Source organism: Arvicola amphibius, chromosome 2 (assembly GCF_903992535.2).
Source record: "Arvicola amphibius chromosome 2, mArvAmp1.2, whole genome shotgun sequence".
Taxonomy (NCBI): Eukaryota; Metazoa; Chordata; class Mammalia; order Rodentia; family Cricetidae; genus Arvicola; species Arvicola amphibius.
In genome coordinates, this window is record NC_052048.2 from 50,661,429 (window position 1) to 50,680,657 (window position 19,229).

Here is a 19,229-nt window from a genome sequence, read left to right on the forward strand (position 1 = left end):
TCTAAGCAGAGCTCTGAAGTTCCATGGCTGCCAATCTGTGAAAAGATGAAAGCAACTGTGAGATTGTGACCGCTAAATAGAAGAGTGCATGGGAACCCCGGGCACACCTCTGCACAGCAGGAGCCCAGTCAAAAGCCAGGATCCTGATGCTGCCCCTTAGGCTCTTACTGGAATCCGCCTTGGGTTATATTCATAGACAGAGTCAGAGATTTAAAAAAAAAAATGCAAAGGAGCCTGGTGTGGTGGCACAAGCAAGCGTTTGTTCCAGTCTCCAGAAGCAGAGGCAGGCAGGCCCATCTCTGCGAATTCCAGGCCAGCCTGGTCTACATAGTAAGTTGCACACCAACCAGGGACACAGAGTGTTTCAAAACAAAACAAACAAGCATAAAAAAGGAAAGTGAGGGAAACAAAGGACCCCCACAGCCTGGCAGGATGAGATAGAGACAGCTGTTCATTTCAGGACCGCAGCAGCAGCAGCAGCAGCAGCTCCCCTCTCTCTGATAGCCACCACCACAGAGACTGGGCCCCTCTCTTCAAGTCCTGCTGTTTCCTCTCCACTCTGTGTCCCTTCCCACTTCCTGTGGTTTCTGTTTTCTGCCTCTCTCAGCCTTCTAGGAGACCTTCTTATCCTGCCTCTCCCACTCTCCAGGAGACTGTTTGATCAGTGTGGCCATTTCCATACAATGAGAAGGCTCTGTTGGGTAGCACTCCCTCTCTGATAGGCCTCTTCACCGCCTGGGTCCTGAGCCCTGACCAGAATAAAACAAACTAAAGCACTGAGAGGACCCAAAATATCACGAATGTTGTCTTGGTAAAGGTCAAATTCCAAGACTGTTTATCACACTGGCCTTAGAAGGCTCTATTTAACTAGGGCGTTTGTATCTCCGGGATTTATTCTTTTGCTCAGCAGAATCTTGTGTCCTCTTGCTCTTCAGATGCAGTTCAAATTTCATCACACCCTTGAAGCCTGTTTAACAAAGTAAGGTTTGGCTGATCCTAGACAGCTAGAATTTACTGTATGTGGACCTTGTGCCAGGCATCTTATTTGCTGTGTCTCAGTCCCAGGAGAGCCCTCCCTGGGAATTGTCAGCAGCTTCGCCTTAGGCACAGGGTCTAGTTTAGACAGCTCACATCACCTTAGCTTTGCTATACGGCAGTGGTTCTCAACCCGTGGGTCATGACCCTTTCACAGGGGTCACCTAAGACTATCTGCATATCCGATATTCACGTTACGATTTATAGCCAAATTACAGTTACGAAGTAGAAACAAAAATAATAATAATAATGAGGAAATGAGGAACTGTATTAAAGGGTCTCAGAATCAGGAAGACTGAGAACCACTGCTGTATAGGAATTCAGTGAGGACAGGGGAGAGATTTTCTTAACAACCGTAGATTTTTATTTTAACATTTTAAACTTAGTATCTAATTTCAACTCTCCAGGATTCTAAGTGCACTCATGACACACACCTTGATAAACACACCAGTAATTTGCCCGAGACTATATACCTAACAAACAACAGAGGTGACTGACGTTCTAGATTTTTCGTACTCAAAAACCTACTTTCCTGGGACTTCTCATTTCCTTTCCTGCCTTCATACTTCTCAAAACCCAAGCTTCCTAGCCTTCATTAATCTCACTTAGCAGTGAGCTAAATCCTTTAAAGTAAAACTATCGCAGGTTTATTCTCCCGCTGGAGTCTCCCTTGACGAGCCAACACACAGAGGTGGCACACTCCAAACAGTCTTAACATTTCTGTGATGGACTCTTTGACAGCCTTTTCAGCTGCGTTCGTGGTTCACATATTTCATGAACAATGAAGAAAGCCAGGAACCAATGGCCAAACCCCATCATGACTTTGAAGACCTGCGGGTACTCATCCCCCTACCATGGCCCTCTTGTGTTTTGATTCTCACTGGGTTGAGAGCAAGTTCTTTTTGAGGGCCCAAGCTGCTTGAGTTGTCCTAGGAGAGTGGGCCTCTTGTGTACTATTCAACAACAATTTTCAAGAACTCAAAAACGCAGAGACTCGAGTTTCCCGGGTCTCAGCACAGAGCTCCAGTCCTCACAGGCCAGCTTGGGCACCATGTGCTGGTGAAAACAGGCTTATACCCTCAGCTTCCCCCACTTCCCACTTCAAAGCTGTCAGAGCTCTTCTGATAAAAAAGGAACTCAGGATCTGTCTGCTCACAAACTGCACAAGGAAAATCTTAGAGAGGGTGTGAGGAGTGAGGCCCAGAAGCCCCTCCTCGTTTGCATGAGAAAAAACCAACACTAAGAGCTATGGGGAGCTTGGCTTCTAGCCAAGGGAAACTCCAGCTCCACATAGAAAGAGAAGGAGCAGGGTCTAACTGTAACTCTCTGTGAGACAGCGGGGTGAGGTGGGCCTGGAGCCCCCCATCTACCCCAAATGTGAGAACCACTGGGCCAGCATCTTCAGGGTCAGTCCCTGACTCACTTGGCTCTGGGCTCTTACATGGGTTCTGTGCTGAAGATGTCTGAGGTTTTCTGAGCTCCCAGCACTTCAGAGAAGGAGCCTCAAAAAGTGTTTGCAGGTGGACCTATGTTGAGTCTCCCTTTAACTCACATCCTGCACACAGTTACCTTCCGTAGGCAATGCCATGCCTAGGTAGGTGTGCCAGCACTGAGGTGGTGTGCGACGCAAAAACAAAAGCAGAGTCGCAGAGCCATAGGGCTCCTTAGCATTGACTTTGAGAAAATGCAACCATACCCAGAGGAGGAAGTTAAGTCTGAAAAAACTAAGTCCTGTGCTGTCTTTCAGGTTCTACATCGAGAGCATATCCTTTCTGAAGGATAAGAACACAGTGGAACTGTTTTTCCTGAACGCAAAGGCCTGTGTACACAAGGTAAGGCGCTTGTTTGTGTTCGTGCAATATTTTCCCAGTGACTTCGACACGGTCTTGTCGGCCTTTTTAACATCCAAACTAAAGAAAGAATGTAGTCTCTCTCTGTGATCCACTCCCCAGCCTTCCCCTCCCCGGCCCTCTGCTCCCCAACCTACCCCTTCCCAGATCACCCCTTCCTAACCCCTTTTCACCTGGCGAATGGTTGGTCACACCTCTGCTTAGTCACTGCTTCAAAGTTAGCCGAAGCTCCACGTGGAATGACCAAGAAAGAAAGAGCGATGGGTTGAGTAGATCATGGACAGCCTCTTCATTTTAACATTTACCATAATTCAAAACAAACACAGTCCCAGTTCCTGCTCCACCTGCCAGTCCCTAGTGCCTCTCCCACCTTAGTTCCAAGGAAACGGAACTGGCGGCTCAGCACCAGAAGGCTTTCAGCAGATCCGTTCTTTTTACGCATGGGTCAGCAGGGGTTGTTCTTGTTCCTTTTATTTCTATCCACCAAGGCCAGGTTGCTTTTATAAAATTCAGTAGACATGCATTTCAGAGAGGAAAAAATGATCCAGGTTGGGGTGATGCAGTCAAGCGGTTAAACTGGCTGCCCAAAGTTTGGTTTGTTTGGCTTCGCTTTTGAATGGTATGGGTATGGGTCTGGGGGCCTGGGTGCTTGGGTTTTTGAGGCAGCCTTGCTATGCAGCACAGGCTCTTTGTCTTTGTTTACATTTCTTTGTTTGCGTTGTGTGCATTGAGGTGCAGGGTTGTATACACCACAGCACAGCACGCATGTGGAGGTCAGAGGGCAACTTTCAGGTGTGGAATCTGTTCTTGCCCTTTTTACATAAATCAGGGATGAAACTCAAGATCCTCAGACTATCCTGAGCCTTCTCCCTGGCCCTCATAAACTGGGGCATATGTTTTGTTTACATATGCTGTGTTTAATTACAGGGCTGGGTATAAGTCTATCACCTTCTTATTTATTTTAACCTTTTTTTGTCTTCTTTTGAGTGTGTGTGTGTGGTGGGGGAGATTTGTCTATACATGTGTGAATGACGGCTCATGCCTGTCACACAGCACATGTGCTAACATCAGAGGACAACCTTGGGTACCAATGCTTCCCTTTTGCCTTGTTTGAGACCACGTTCACTATCCTGTGTCTGCCAGGCATGCTCGCCCTCCAGTCTCCAGGTACTCTCCCGTCTTACAGGAGAGCTGGAATTACACCCGTGACTGTGCCTGACTTTCTGTGAGTTCTGAGGCTCAGCGCTTGCATGGCAAAGGATTTACAGTCTCCCCAGACTTTGATTGAGTGCTTTATTTTTTAATTTTAACTCCTTTATTGAATTGACTCTAAGTCTTGGTTTTGCTGTTTTCATAATTGCTTTAGTTTACAGTACACATCTCACACAGTGTAAGACCCTCCTATCTCCCAGTGTAGGGGTTTCCATCTTGTCTCACTTTAGGCTGCTGGGGACACGCTGGGGACAACACTACTTTTTGTGAACTTTTAATCACCTTTAAAAGACACAAACATGCTATTATAAAAACATACTTGCCAGCACTCAGGAGGCAGAGGCAGGCAGATCTCGGTGAGTTCAAGGCCAGCCTGATCTACAAGAGCTAGTTCCAGGATAGGCTCTAAAGCTACAGGGAAACCCTATCTTGAAAAAAACAAACAAACAAAAGCAAAAAAATTAAAACACACTTATCAGTGCAGTCCCCATTTCTTATTGCCTTCATTCTTTTCTGCCTGACTTAGTTTTTCTTCTCCCTGAAATATGTTGAGTAACATTCCCTTCAGTGTGAGAATCTGCTGGCGATTCATTTCCTTAGCTACTTTCTGGAAACGCTGTCCTTTGTCTTTAGGGCTTTTTGTTTGCTTCCTTGGGTGGTTGGTTTTTGGTTTTTTGAGATAGGGTTTCTTTGTGTATCCCTGACTGTCCTGGAACTCACTCTATAGATCAGACTGGCCTCGAATTCTGAGATCTGCCTGCCTCTGCCTCCTGAGTGCTGGGATAAAAAGCATGCGCCACCACCACCCGTCTGTCTTCACTTTCTGAAAGCTAGTTCATAAGTTCTAAAGGTGTGTGTTGGCAGTTTCTCACTTCTATGATGGCAGAGATTTGTTTGGATTTTGCTGTGTCACTGCTGAGGAGCCACTGTCACGCCAGTCTCTGTGATTCAGGGTGCACCGTGTCTGTTTTCTCGTGCTGCTTCTCCATGCTTCCAGTTCGGGCAGTTTGGCTATGACATACCTTGATACAACTCTTAGTGTTTCTTGTGACTTAAAGTGTCTTGGGCTTTTAGGTTTATGGTTTATATTAAATTTAGAAAGAGGTGTATATGGGGGGGGGCAGAGTATTTGTGTGTGTTTAGGTGTGTCTTGGTCATCCATGTGCTGGTGCTAGTGTGTGTGTATACACGCGCATGTGCAGATCAGAGGTCAACCTTGAGTGACTTTCCTTGGGAACCATCTGCCTTGTATTTTGAGACAGTTTCTCATTAGGACCTGGAACTCACCAATTTGGTTGAGGTGGGTGACCAATAATCTCATTGTGACCTCTTTTTTTATGTGACTCCAGATATCTAGGTATATAAAATAGGTATAGAGATTATTGATAACAAATCATATGGAATTTTATTTTAAAACAATTTTTTGGTATACACATTTTTTAAAGATGAAAGTGAATTTGCATATTAATGAGATGGATTCACTGAACTACTTTTGATGAAACTCAAGCCAGCAACTCATATAGCAGCTATTAAAATCAAGTGTCTAACACAATACAAAGATGCACTAATCTGATACTTCCATACTGAGGAATCATGCTTGGAAAATATTGGAAGGCTTTGTTCTCCATAATGAAATCATGTTTCTGTAAGAGGAGACAAGTTTGCACACAGTAAAAACACTGCAGTTCCCAGTACTCCATTGTTAACTGTGGGTTATTGACTTTTAGGCATTGTTAGTTGGCGTGTTGTTATGTAAGGTGTGCATGGTGCAAAGTATGCATGTCATATGTTCAGAACGGAGCCTGCAGTGATGCGGGGTGATGCCACACAGGCCAGCGCCTCCTGAAACATCTGCTTTCTTACGGATGCGATTCTTGAATCGGGCTTTGGTTGTGGCACATTAAGAAAACTTTTACTGTTGACAGATTTTTTTTTCAGACCACGCATTCAGTCATGTCACCCCACACAGTGTTGGGGTTACAATCTCAGGAGCCGGTTTAGGCCATCAGAAGTGATTCTGAGGCTTGAGTGGTTTGGGGTATTTTGTTTTGTTTTGTTTGGGTATTTTGTTGTTGTCTGTTTTGCTTGAGTGTGCATGTGTGTGTCCATGTAGGGTGGTGATGGCGGCTGTGTGTGTGTGTGTGTATGTGTGTGCTCTTACGTAGTTTCTATTGCTGCATCTTCTTTTGCAAGCTCACCTTCATTAATCACACCTGGTGTGTTCAAGTGTTTATTGTTAGAAGGGTTTTTTTAGAAACATGTATTACAGGTCATATGCAACTACTTAACTTTGGACTGTATAAACTGTAATTTTAATAACAGTTTTCATCTCCTTGGCTGCTTAGTCTCATGGATGCCTCAGTTCTGGGAGGCTTCAATTGATTTCATTTTCTGACCATGCTTGCCAGCCTGGTGATAAGTGATTGCATACTAAATATTCATAATTTTAAAAGAAATTTAAATTTTATTTTTAATTATATGTATGTCCTGCCCAATATGTGTGCTGGAAATTGAACGCAAGTCCCCTACAAGAACAGCCAGTGCTCTTAATTGCTGAGTCACCTCTCCAGCACCCTGGAAGTCACCAATTTTACCTTTTTGAATGCTACTTGCATTCGTCCACCCCAACTATCCTTTATCTTTTTTTTTTCCAGATGCAGGTTAGTTGTTTCGCATCCAGTTTGTTTTTCTTCCAGACTTGCAATTAGGATTTGGTACGGGGTCCAGAGCAGAACTCATTATAGTGTAAACCAGCTATACCAAGGCAAGACTTTGCTGGGTCTACTCCCTAGTGCCCCGGGAACTACAGGGCTTCCTGGGCTTCCTGGTGGCAGCAAGCACCATTTCTAAACCCATGTGAGGACAGAGCACTGTTCCTTTCCATGGTTCCCAGCTTTGGGTTCGCCTTCATGCAGAGTGGTTGGCGGTCTGCTCAGGGGCCACTGGGCCTGTGGCCCCGCCCATCTCTTCTGGTCCGCAATCCCCCTCACTCTTCCTCTGGCACTTGGTGCTTTTCATCTCCTCCCATCGTCCTCTGTCGGTTGCAGGAACTCCTTTCTCAAAGGGCGTTTTCTCGCACCTTTCCAGAGAGGTTAGAATACATGCTGTAAATTTAGAAGCAGGATCTCACTGTATATAGCCCAGACACATCTCAAACGCACAGCAATCCACCTTCCTCAGTCTCCCAAATGCTGAGATCTCAAACATGTGTCACCATGCCCAGGTAGAATTTTACAGTTTTTATAAAACATAATACTGACTGTTATATATGTATGTATGGATGGATGGATGGATGGATGGATGGATGGATGGATGGATGTGAGGCTATTGTCCAGATAATTGTTTTTTAAATCAAGTGATAGAAACTGAGAGTGGATATTGTCTATATTATTAGCATGCAGGCCCCTACCAGTCAAAAGGGAAGTTACAGAATGAAGGGAACATTCACAGAATGGAGCAGCTGTCTGTCAGTCCAGCTTGAAGTAATTTCTTAAAGTGTCTGATTATTTAAGGACGTTCGACATAAAGAACATCAACCAAACCATGGCTATAGAAGTGAGTGTTATGAGCACCTAGCCTCAGCTGTGGGTCACGTGTAGGCGGCTTTACTGACTGGCCAAGTGAGTCAGTGGTGTTGACAGCTCTTGTGAATCAGGGCTTGCTGCTAGATCCAAGCACGAGCCGGCTCCCCTCCACAGTGTGTAGGACGGGATATACTCAGCCACTCTCCCAGCCCCACACAGACATCGTGGCCAGAGAGCTTCCGCTGGTTGTTTTTCCCTTCCTCAGAGGACACAATGAGCCAGAAGAGAGAGTTCTGATTTGCAAATACAAAGTCACACTGTTGACATACATCATTATAAAAATATGACTCTAAGATTTAATACAAGATTCAGCTTCAGTAATATATCATTTGAAATGCTGGGTAGCTCACAGTGGTTTTGTAAATATCATTGCCCGTATGCATTGTGAATATGCCATCGGTGACCTTTAACTGTGTTGAAAGAAACACCTCATTTCTGGAATATCCAGGAGAGTCTGGGAACGAGATAAGGATTTTTCATTCTTGTTTACTGTGAAGCATAGTCACATATGCACGATTGAATGGAGCCTGGGCATTCGGTGATGGATTGTAACTATTCAGTAACTAAATACAAAGAGTTAGTGGTCAACAGTTCTTACTTCCTAAGCAGTCAAGAAATGACAAAGGTGGCCAGGTGGTGGTGACTCATACCTTTAATCTTAGCACTCAGGAGACAGAAGAAGCACATGGATCTCTGTGAAGTTGAGGGCAGCCTGGTCTACAGAGCTAGTTCCAGGACAGCTAGGGCTGTTGAACAGAGAAACCCTGTCATGTAAAGACAAAAACAAGAAAGAAAGAAAGAAAGAAAGAAAGAAAGGAAGGAAGGAAGGAAGGAAGGAAGGAAGGAAGGAAGGAAGGAAGGAAGGAAGAAAGAAAGAAAGAAAGGACAAAGGTGGCCAGATATGGTGGTATGTGTCTGTTACCATAATACTTGGGACATGGAATCTTGAGGCTCAAGAGTTTAAAGCTAGCCTCCATCCTGAGTCCAAGGCCAGGCTGGGCTACATGAAACTCTATCTCAGAAAAGATATAAACAAAAACGTAGAATTTTCTGGAGGGGAGAAAAAATATATGACAGTATCTAGCCATGTACTTTTACCATAACTTACACTGTGTAGGGATTATTGATAACATTTAGCTATGCTGTAGTCAGTGTTAATTATAGTCATCTTGAAAGGATGAATGAGATAGATTCATTCTGCTCTCACACTCTTTGGAGAAGCTTCTTTGTGTTGTAGGCAGCCGTTAATTGCCAAGCCACACAGCTAACTGATCAAAGTGCTGAGATTGAGTGACTATTGATGCTCAACCCTAAAAGAGACATCTGTATCAGCTACAAGAAAGAGGAGGGAAACAGCACAGCAGAAGGGCAAAAAGAGTGCAGGAGCTGGAGGATGGGGGGAGTGTCGTGAAATGCCACCTTCTGGGCAGTACATGACCATGGCCACTGGACTCATAAACTGCTGAAGCTATGGTCTCTTAAGTAAGGTGAGGAGCCTGTGGATCAGTCAGCAGCCTCGCAGGCAGCACTTTTGGATTTAGTGGATTTCAGAAAGAAAGGGAACGGGCCTGAAGATGAAAGAGAGATGTGTTGAAGAGTGTCCGGGGAAATGAAAGGGGTAGTTGAGTATGGAATGATCTAGATACATTATATACATATGTACAATTGCCAAAAAAATAAAAGTCATCTTCCTTTTCTCCTCCTCCTCTTTTTTCTGCCTTTTGAGACAGCATCTTACTATATAGCCCTGGATGGCCTGGAATTTGCTATGTACACCAGGCTGGCCTTGAATTCTCCACTCCCAGCCCCCAAATTATTCCTGTTAAAAAGATTAATGACAATAGTTTTATAGAGAGAACATTTCATGTCCAGCCCAATTTTTTCAATCAACTGCCCTTGGAATTTTCTCTAATATTTTAGGTACCAATTAAAGATCAGTTGTCACCTTTTAGAAAACTAGCTGTGGGCTTAGGATAAGTAGCTCAGTTGATTGGGTGCTTGCCTAGCAAGCACAGGGCCCTAGGCTCAATACTCTGCACTGCAGAGACCAGGCCTGGGAGCACAGGAATCTGAATGCCTCCCTGGGAAGGTGGAGGCAGGAGGATTGGACATTCAAGGCCATGATCAGCTATATAGTAAATTTGAGATTAATTTAGGATACCTGAGACCTTATCTCAAAACGAAAGGAGATGAGAACTATCGGTTGTTTATTTGAGACAAGGTCTAATTATGTAGCCCAGGCTGGCCTCCAATTTATAATCCTGCCTCAGTCTCCCAAGTGGTAGGATTACGAGTGTGTGCCAGCACAGTCAGAAGAGAGAAAGTTCTTTAGACTTCCGTTTTGAAGCATTGATGTGCAAACCAAACTCAGCCATGGCTGGACCTGAGAACATAGGGGAGCATGTTCTTGACAGGCATTTATTTGGAGCCTGCAGGCACTATATTGGTTTATGGCTATTTATCTCTAGAGATACCCAGAAGACTTCTTAATTTTTCTTTTGGTATTCTAAATTTCAGTTTAAACATCAAGGAAAATTAAATATCTTTCCACTGGAAAAGAGAAAGAAAGAAAATCTACCCTAGTGGTAGTTTTGACAAAGCCCCACTCCCTGAGTGGCTATCTCATTGAATAATGCAGATGATAGGATGCCTCTGTTTGTAGTCTCTCCTCCCAACCTGCAGTTTGTGGTGTGAGAAAATATGCAAACCCTAGCGTGCTTTGTCCTAGACCTTGGCCTGTTGTCTAAGGTGAGGTTTCAGTGTGAGGACTACCTTGGGCCTGTGCTAGCTGTGTAGTTTAAAATGGTGTTCAACATGCCCACAGAAAGCTCTCTCACGACAGCACCGTGAGGTCAGGGTAACAGCTCTCATCATGTGACCTGTGAACACTTCAATCCGATTTACACCAAATAGTCTTTATTACTTCAACAGGGGGTGGGAGGAGAGCATTTCAATGTGTGCCTTTAATTCCTGTTCTTGGGAGGCAGAGGCAGGCAGAACTCTGAGAGTTCAAGGCTAACCCAGTCCATACAGCAAGTTTCAGGCCAACCGGGGCTATATCGTGAGATCCGGCCCCACCCCTGCCCTAAAAAGAGAGTGATTTTTCTTTATATGTGTTCATATGATGTGTGTATGCGTGTGTTCATGTGTGAAGGCACACATGAGGGTTAGTCCTCACTATCCATCTTGATTGAGGCGAGGGCTCATGTTGCTCATGGTTGCCTGTTTATGCCCAGTCTGTCGGACCTGGGACTCCAGGGGATTCTGCTGTCTGTCTCCCATCTCACCCTAGGAGTGCTGTGATTACAGACACTCCTCACCATGTCTGGTTTATATGTGTCCTGTGGTCATCGGGCTCTCAGTGCAAGTTCTTTTAGCTGCTGAGTCATCCTCTCTCTGGCTCCCCAAAGTTCTCATTATTAACGAGTAGGCTCATGCCTTCCTGCCCCTCTCCAGCCACAGATTCAGGATGTGGAAGGCGTGAAAATTCAGCCCTGTGAGCAAGATTTTCAGTGGATCGTGTTTGTACACGTAAGTGTAAAGGCCCTTGGACTTTGGGTGTGTTCAACCTGTAGAATGTACAATGTGTTACAACTGTCTCAGAGAAACGTGAGTCCAGAACGGACACAGGAGTCTAGGAGCAGCCCTTTCTGAGTCTGCTCCTCAGTTTGACTTGCAGAGTTGCTTTGAGATTTTACCTGAAGAATAAGTGAACTCCTTAAAGTAGATACGGTGGCTTACGCCTACGCTCCCAGCTCTTTGGGAGACTGAAGTGCTGGGCAGAGGATCAGCATGGGTTAATGCAGGGCGGAGTCTGGGCTACAGAGTGAGCTCCAGGTCAGCTTGGGATAGCGTGAGACCTTGACTTGAACATCAACAAATGTATGAAGTTCATTCCTTTTTTCATGGGAAGGAGAGAAATGAGCAAAGAGCCCCTTCAGTGCTCAGGCCATCAGGTGCTCAGAGCATGTCCTTGAGTTAGATCCGCACAGGAGCTCCTGAAGGAACCATTGGATGCTGTCTGAGGCACAGACCAGACTTTAATGTCATGGGACTAGTAAGCGAGAAGTGTCCTTGGACTTAGGCCAGCGGCAGACCTGGCCCTTAAAAATGTCTTTCACCTCTTGCTACCTTGCTTCAATCACTGATCTTAAGAAATCAAGCTGTCCTTAGTAACTTGGGACTCGGGGGTATTGTCCCCATTGCTTACAGAGTAGAGTAGGGCACAGCAGCCACTAAGCAGGGAACAGGTGTGACTTGAGCCGCACTTTCTGTATGCATTCATTTTTCTAGTTCTCACGCTGGCCCCATTAGGTAAGATCTCTTATTGTTCCCAGATAACGTGAGGGGATACCGAGGTACGGAAGTTATGTAATGTACACAATGTCACGTGGTTAGTGGTTGAGCAGTAAGAAGCCAGAATTTGTGCATTTAGCTACTCTACGTCTGCTTCTTTGTTTCATTTAGTGTGTGTGTGTGTGTGTGTGTGTGTGTGTGTGTGTGTGTGTGTGTGTAGTGGGTGTGCCAATAGTGTATGTGTGGAGATCAGAGTTCCTTTTCTTCTTCCACTGTGGGCTCCAGGGATTGAACTCAGGTCATAAGGTTTGCACAGCAAGTGCCTTTGCCTGATGAACCATCTTGCCAGCCCATATCCTGCCTCTCGATGAAAAATCACCTACCCCATGAGAGTCACGTGACATCTTTAGCTTGGGCTTTCTCTTTCCCTTAATTCCAAACTTTGTATATGCTGATGTTCTTAGCCCAGGGAGGTTCATAAGATACTTCTGTTCATTACGTACAAGATGGTTTCCATGGACGGGGCTTGGGGAGAAAGTTCCCTCCCCTGAGAAGAACTTTCAGAAGTGTGTTAGCCCTTGTGTTGAACAGAGCCTCCAAGGCGGTGAGAAACTACCCTTACTGATCAACTAACCCAAGGAGAGCCGGGCACCTGTCTGAGTCATCATTCAAGTGGGATCCCTTGAACCTGTTTAGCTCCCCTGGTGAGAACTTAGCCAGCACACCTCACCTTTGGAAAAACAGCCACCTGTGCCAGCTGGGGATGGTGTGGAAATGCTGAAACTGACAGGGAAGGACTGTGGGAGTTACCAGTGTGCCAGCTGTGGGCCACATGGAGAAGCCAAAGGTAACAGGACTGCACATCCTCCCAGGTTATGATGCCTGCAGGCTTCCTTGACCATGTTTGAAATGCAGTGATCAACCAGAATTTTTCTCAAGTACCCCTTTATAATAATCAATGACTTGAACTAAGGCCTGGCAAACTATGATAGCATTGGCTGTCTTCTCTCTTTCTGTGTGAATAAAATGCACTGAGCCAAGGACCTTTTCTCTCTGTAAATCAATGATCTTGTGGGTAAACAACAAAAACATACAGAAAATAAGAACGAGCAAGTCCATGGGTTGTTCTCTGGCAGTAACCAGATACAACAATGTCTTCACTCCAAAGAATCGGGAGAACAGGAATTTGCTATTGTTTATGTGTTGAGTGCCACCTGAAAACCCAGGCCTTAAAGCTTTGTCCCCAGGGCGCCACAACTCTGAGAAGTGGGGGAAGCTTTAAGTGGTGGCATCTTGTAGGAAGCCCTTAGGTCACTGGAGGTCATTTGGTTGTTGATTGGGATGCAAGACCCCAGTAACCTCATCTCTTACTTTACTTCTTGGCCAAGAAGTGAATGGTTTTGATCCATCTCGCTGTTTTCCTGCTCTGTGCAGCTTCATCCGTGGTTCAACCATTTGTGGCCTGAAACCTTCAAAATAAACCTTTTCTGTCTCTATACCTATGTATGTATGTATGCTTGTTTGTATGTATGTATGTATGTATCTGTCTGTCTGCCTGACTGTCTACCTATCTTTCTACCTATCTACCTGTCCATTCATCTCGATTTGTATGTGTGCGTGCACATGTGTGTGTGCTTATAGAGCCCAGAAGTCAAATGTGGGTGTTATTTCTCTGCCATCATCTTCCTTGTTTGTTGAGACAGGGTTTCTTAGAAGTCTTGGGTTTACCAAGTAGACTAGGCTGGCTGATTAGTGAGCCTCGGGAGTCTCTCTCTGACTCCCCAGTGCTCGTAGGTGTATGCCATCACACTCAGTTTTTTTTTTTTTTTATGTGCATTCTGGTGCTTGAACTTGGATCTCCATGCTTGCACTTTTGATCAGCAAACATCCTTTCTACCGAGTGATCTCCTAGCCCCTTTCCTCATTGTAAGCTGAATTTTAGTTTGGGGATGGAAAGCTGCCCAACACACAGCTCTGTTCTCCCAAGAGCTTATCACATATCAGACGCTGATAGAGCACAGTCAATGATGGTGAATTTATTATTGCTTTAACAAACGAGGAAGCGGAGGCACAAATAGATGAAATAATTTGATAAATAACAAATAGCCCATTAAAAGCGTGAGACTGGCTCCAAAAATCATATTGTTTATCTTTCTGTTTTCTTTCTAGTAAAACAATTACTGGACTCTATTAAGGACTAGGGCCTCTGACGAGCATTGCCTTATCATTATCATAGCTATTATTTATATACTTCCTACAGCCCAAAAATGCTGTCTTCAGCAGCTTTTGTTCACTTGTATGTCTTACATAGTATTTCTTTACAGTTCCAGGGATCTTGCAGAAACTGGACATGTCTGTGACCCCCCCCTCCCGCCGATAGTACTTGTTACTCTTTCCTCTAATAATATAAAAAAGAAACTGAAGACATTTTCTTAGTTCTGCAATATAGAATTAGGATTTTGTAATTAACACAAATACATATACACACAAATATTGTACTTCAAGTAAGCAGTTAAAAAGAAAACAAGCAAAACCCTGTCTGGGGCAGCCAGAAGAAACAACAAATAAAAGCTTGCTATGACCCTGGTGACCTGAGTTCAGTCTCTGGAGCCCACATAAAGGTGGAACAAAAGAATCAAATCTACAATTATCCTCTGGCCTCTCAAATGTACGCATGCATACACACCAGTTTTTAGAGTTGATTTCAGTAGGGTTTGGGAGGTAGTTCAATGGTAGAATATTTACATAGCATACCTAAGAACATGAGGTCAGATTCCCAACACAATTTTTTTTCAGGCCCATATGAGTTTGAGACTGAGTGTTGGTCTTGGTGGCACACAGTTATGACCCTAGCACTTCGGAGGTAGAGGCAGGAGGATCACAGGAAATTGCAGCCAATCTTACTAGCACAGTGAGACAATTTCTCACAAAAGACACTGGGACTTGGGAGATGGCTGGCGGGACAAAGGCACCTGCTGCTCAACCTGAGGACCTCAGTTCTGTCCCCTGCACCCACATGGTGAAAGGAGAAATTCCTGTTCTAGATGCCCTCTGACATGATACATGCTTCCACACATACAACACACACATAAATAAATGTAGCAAAAATAAAATAAAGACACGCCATGTTGGAAGGCAGAGGGAGGACGATCTCAGTGAGTTCAAGGCCACCCTGGTCTACAAAATGAGTTCCAGGACAGCCAGGACTATAGAGAGAAACCCTGTCTTTAAAAAAATAAAAATAAAACAAGAAACAAAAGCACTCAATGTTATACCATTTTCATGGGAATGCCATAGATTCAACCAAGGTGTGTTTCTATTTTTTTCAGAGTGTTTTTACTTTTTTTAATTGGCATACACAGTATGGCTTCACTGTGGCCTTTTCATACACATTTGTCATTATCCCTGTTTCTATTTGTCCCCATCCCTCACCTCTGGGCCTTATCCCCATTTTTTTCTTTAAATGAAGCATTTTTGAGTTCAGTAAGAGATGCTGAGCTACGTGTCTTGACAGTCAGTACCTCCTGCCCCATGGACTTGGTAGGAAGAGACAGTTTGTCAACACAGAGGACGCAGAGGCCCAGCCGGTCAGGCCTCCTGGATACTACTGCACGCGCTTTGCTTCCCTAATAACTACTCACCTCTCTGTACTTGAAATAAATGTGGAAATGCAGGTGAGCCAAACGTTAGTAACCTAATTGAATAAGTAAGTTCCTGCAAGAGCAAGCAATGCTGTTTCTTTTTGTCTTTCCTCTTACCCCGTTTCTCAACCCAGACTTCACATGGTGTGCTCTTTCATTCACAGACTTGAGAAGCCTGAGCTTGCCATCCCAACCCTCACTTTCACCATTCTCGGGGCGACGGTGTGTTGCACAATGTCCCCAGAATCTCAATGCAATTTGCATTGAAGTGTGTGAATCTGGAGGCCTCTGAGCTTGCTTAAAAAGCCTGGCTGGTTATGAAGTTCATTTGGACAATTGCAGTAAGATGAGGAATCCATCTTTCCAGGGCCCACTGAGTCTGCGCAACAACGAGCTTTATTGAAAAATAAATAAGCTGAGCATGGAGGTGCCTGCCTTTAATCCCTACACTCAGGAAGCAGAATCAGACAGATCTTTGAGTTTGAGGCTAACCTGATCTAAAGAGCAACTTCCAGGACAGCCAAGACTGCACTGAAAGACAGTCTTGAAAGACAAAACCCACCACCACAACAAAGAATAACAACAAAAACCTGAAGCAAACAAAATGCCTTCTCAAAAAGATGCTTTGTTTACTTGTATTTGGAGGTGAGGTCTCACTGTGTAGCCCGGGCTGGTCTTCAGCTTCTGATCTTCCTGCCTCAACAGGATGGCCTTGAAATCACTATGTATCCTAGTAGGGTGACCTTGAAGCCACGATCCTGAGTCTCCACCTTCCAAGAGCTAATGTTATAGGAGTGGGCCACCAAGCCTGGTTTAGTGTCTGCCCTTCCTTCCTTTCTTCTTTCCTTCCTGGGTTATGTGACACCCTGTCACAAACAAACAACAAACAAAAGCTGTGGAGGGGTTAGCTTCCACATTAACAGGACGCAATGCACGCTCCTCTCTACCCAGCCCATGACTGTCAGTCTCACGCTTGTGGTTCTTGTCGTGGGTCATTCCCCGGAACTCAACAGCCAACACTCCCAATTAGTACAAAGACCTCACTGAGTTTAGCTTTTGACATTTGAGAATGTTTACAAATTTGAATTTGTATGCGTGTGCTTCGTTCTCAACTCAGTTTAAGATTAAGAAGCAATTTGAAGGCTCAGGAGCAAAAACCGAATTGGCAGGCAGGACAGTTGGGTGTGTTTTCCTAACACCCAGCCACCTAAACACCAATGTTTACCAAGCGAAGTCCTAAACCAAACATCAGAGCTGGTTTGAAGACCAGCCAGTCCATGAGGAACAAAGAAATCTAATGCTGTATTTTAAAGGACTGTGGGAAGGTCTGTAATAAATACTTCACCTTTCCCTGTTTCATGTGGGTTTGTGGGTTTTCCCACTCTGTTTGTCTGACATTGAAGCTGTGCTTGTTTTAAACGGTGTGTTGATGCGCGTTCCCTTTCGAAGCCACAAGTGTGGGAATCAGAGTTCTCATAATAGGAGCTTGTGTGACACCTGCCATTTGGACCGCAGCCCTTGAGGCCTTTTTCTCTGCACTGCCATTTATCTTTGCCACCTCCCTGAACTGGCGGAAGGAAATGTAATTGTTCCCTCTTTTCAAAGCTAAAGACCTAAAGCCTAGTAATGTGAAGGGGTGTGGCTATAAAGCAGAAGACAAATACCCCCCCAGGAAAGAGCCAGCAGGTTTTTTTTTTTTAAACAAATACTGAATTATTTTTTTACTGGTAAATTGCTGGCCCAAGTAGGAACTCAAATATTTGCTTGAATAAATTGGGAAAAGATTCTCAAAATCCAGTTGGAGGACCTGTGTTTCATAATAGTGTGGTCTAATATGAACTGTTGTAAAACATTTATATTCCGTACTGATACTTTGGGGATACCATCATCTCAGAAATGGGCTATAAGAATTTTATTACAACCAGGTATGGTGGCCCATGCCTTCAATCCCAGCACATGGAAGGCAGGGGCAGGCAGATCACTGTGAGTCTGAGGCCATCCTCATCTGCACAAAGTTCTAGGTTCTCTTTCTTTGTCCGTCTATCCTGTCAATCCATCCATCTTGCCTCTCTCTGTGTCATGTTTTGTCTGTTGGTTTGTTTTGGGTTTTTGTTTTGTTTTGTTTTGTTTTTGGATTTTTTGAGACTGTTGTTTCTGGGCTGGCCCAGAATTATTGATGCTCCTGTCTCGGTCTCGCAAGGACTGGAATTATCGTGAAGGGCCACCATGCCTGCCTCTTTCCTCTGTTGTTTGACAGCATCCAGGAAGCTGATCACAGTAACCATTCTGTAACACTTCAGAAGCTTAGGAGCCCTGGTCTGGGGCTGTGAGGGCTCCTATTCTGTTCTTCAGAAACTAAATGAGAGACAGCCATGTCATATTAAAGTAGGCAAAGTGAAGACTGTCTCATGGGGGCAGATTACAATGTAGCTTCATTAATAAAGCAAAATATTCTTGTCAGGAAAGCACGTCTAATTGGCTACATATGGCATAACTAAATTTGCAAAGAGCATGTAACAATTCCCACTTTAGAAAAGTAGGATTTTCTCCTGAAGTCAGTAATTCCTGGGCGGACACCAGCCAAGATGCTTTTCGCTCCTTGAAAAAATGGAGCACACTTTGGCTTCAGTCATGACATGGGGGGAGGAGACAGAGGGGGGCTGGACAATGCAACCCTAAATCCCAGCTTCACCATTGGCAGGTGGGGGACTAAGCCACAGTGTCACAGTGTTCCTCTTCATCATTCTGAACCTACGTCCTCACCTGTGAAGCAGGGCTGAGTCCATAGCTCTTCACAGACTGCTCCCGGGGAGTCAGCGGATCAGCATGTAGGAAAAGCTCACAGCGTGGGCAGGAAGTACCATGTCATGGTTTCTTTCTTTTTTCCTTATTTTTTTTTAATGTGTGTGAATGTTTGTCTGTGTGTGTGCCTGTGTACCATGTGCATGCAGTGCTCATGGAGGGCAGAAAAGGCTTTCTGAGTCCCTGGAACTAAAGAAGGTGTGGGCAACCACGTGGATGCTGGGAATTGAACTTGGGTCCTCCAGAAGTGTAGCCTTAACCACCCTGGACCGCTGAGTCATCTCTCCAGCCCCAAGCCAAGGTGTATTGTTTCTGTTGTCAACAATATTCTTCAACACCTAAGAGGACCATATGGTAACACGTTCTCATGGACTAGCAGTACCTGAGCATATACAACCACAATTAAGACACTGTTAGTTATATTTTTTGATAAAATGGCTGACAAAAGCAATTTAAGGGAGGAACGGATTATTGTGGTTCACAGTTTAAAGATAAAATCAATCAATCATGGGAGGAAAACGTGGTGACAGAAGCAGGCCTCACTTTCTCCTTTTCATTTCAACATCTCATGGAATGTTGTATGTGCTGTTCAGATAGATGGGTGGGTGGATGCATGGGTGGATGGGTGGGTGGGTGGATGGATGGGTGGGTGGGTGGGTGGGTAGAGGAGGATGGATGGATGGATGTAGGGGTGGGTAGAGGATGGATGGATGGAGGGGTGGGTGGGTAGAGGATGGATGGATGGAGGGGTGGGTAGAGGATGGATGGATGGAGGGGTGGGTGGGTAGAGGATGGATGGATGGAGGGGT

General features: G+C 44.8%; 1 protein-coding gene across 4 annotated transcripts in view; it reads left to right on the forward strand.

The window, feature by feature from the left end:
• Positions 1-19,229, forward strand: part of Frmd4b (FERM domain containing 4B) — a 232,549-nt gene that overhangs the window by 128,720 nt on the left and 84,600 nt on the right. For all 4 annotated transcript variants that reach the window (XM_038318422.1, XM_038318423.1, XM_038318420.1 and 1 more), the window contains exon 5: positions 2,783-2,867. In XM_038318422.1, the coding sequence (XP_038174350.1) occupies positions 2,783-2,867 (85 nt within the window). The remainder of the gene's footprint in view (positions 1-2,782; positions 2,868-19,229) is intronic.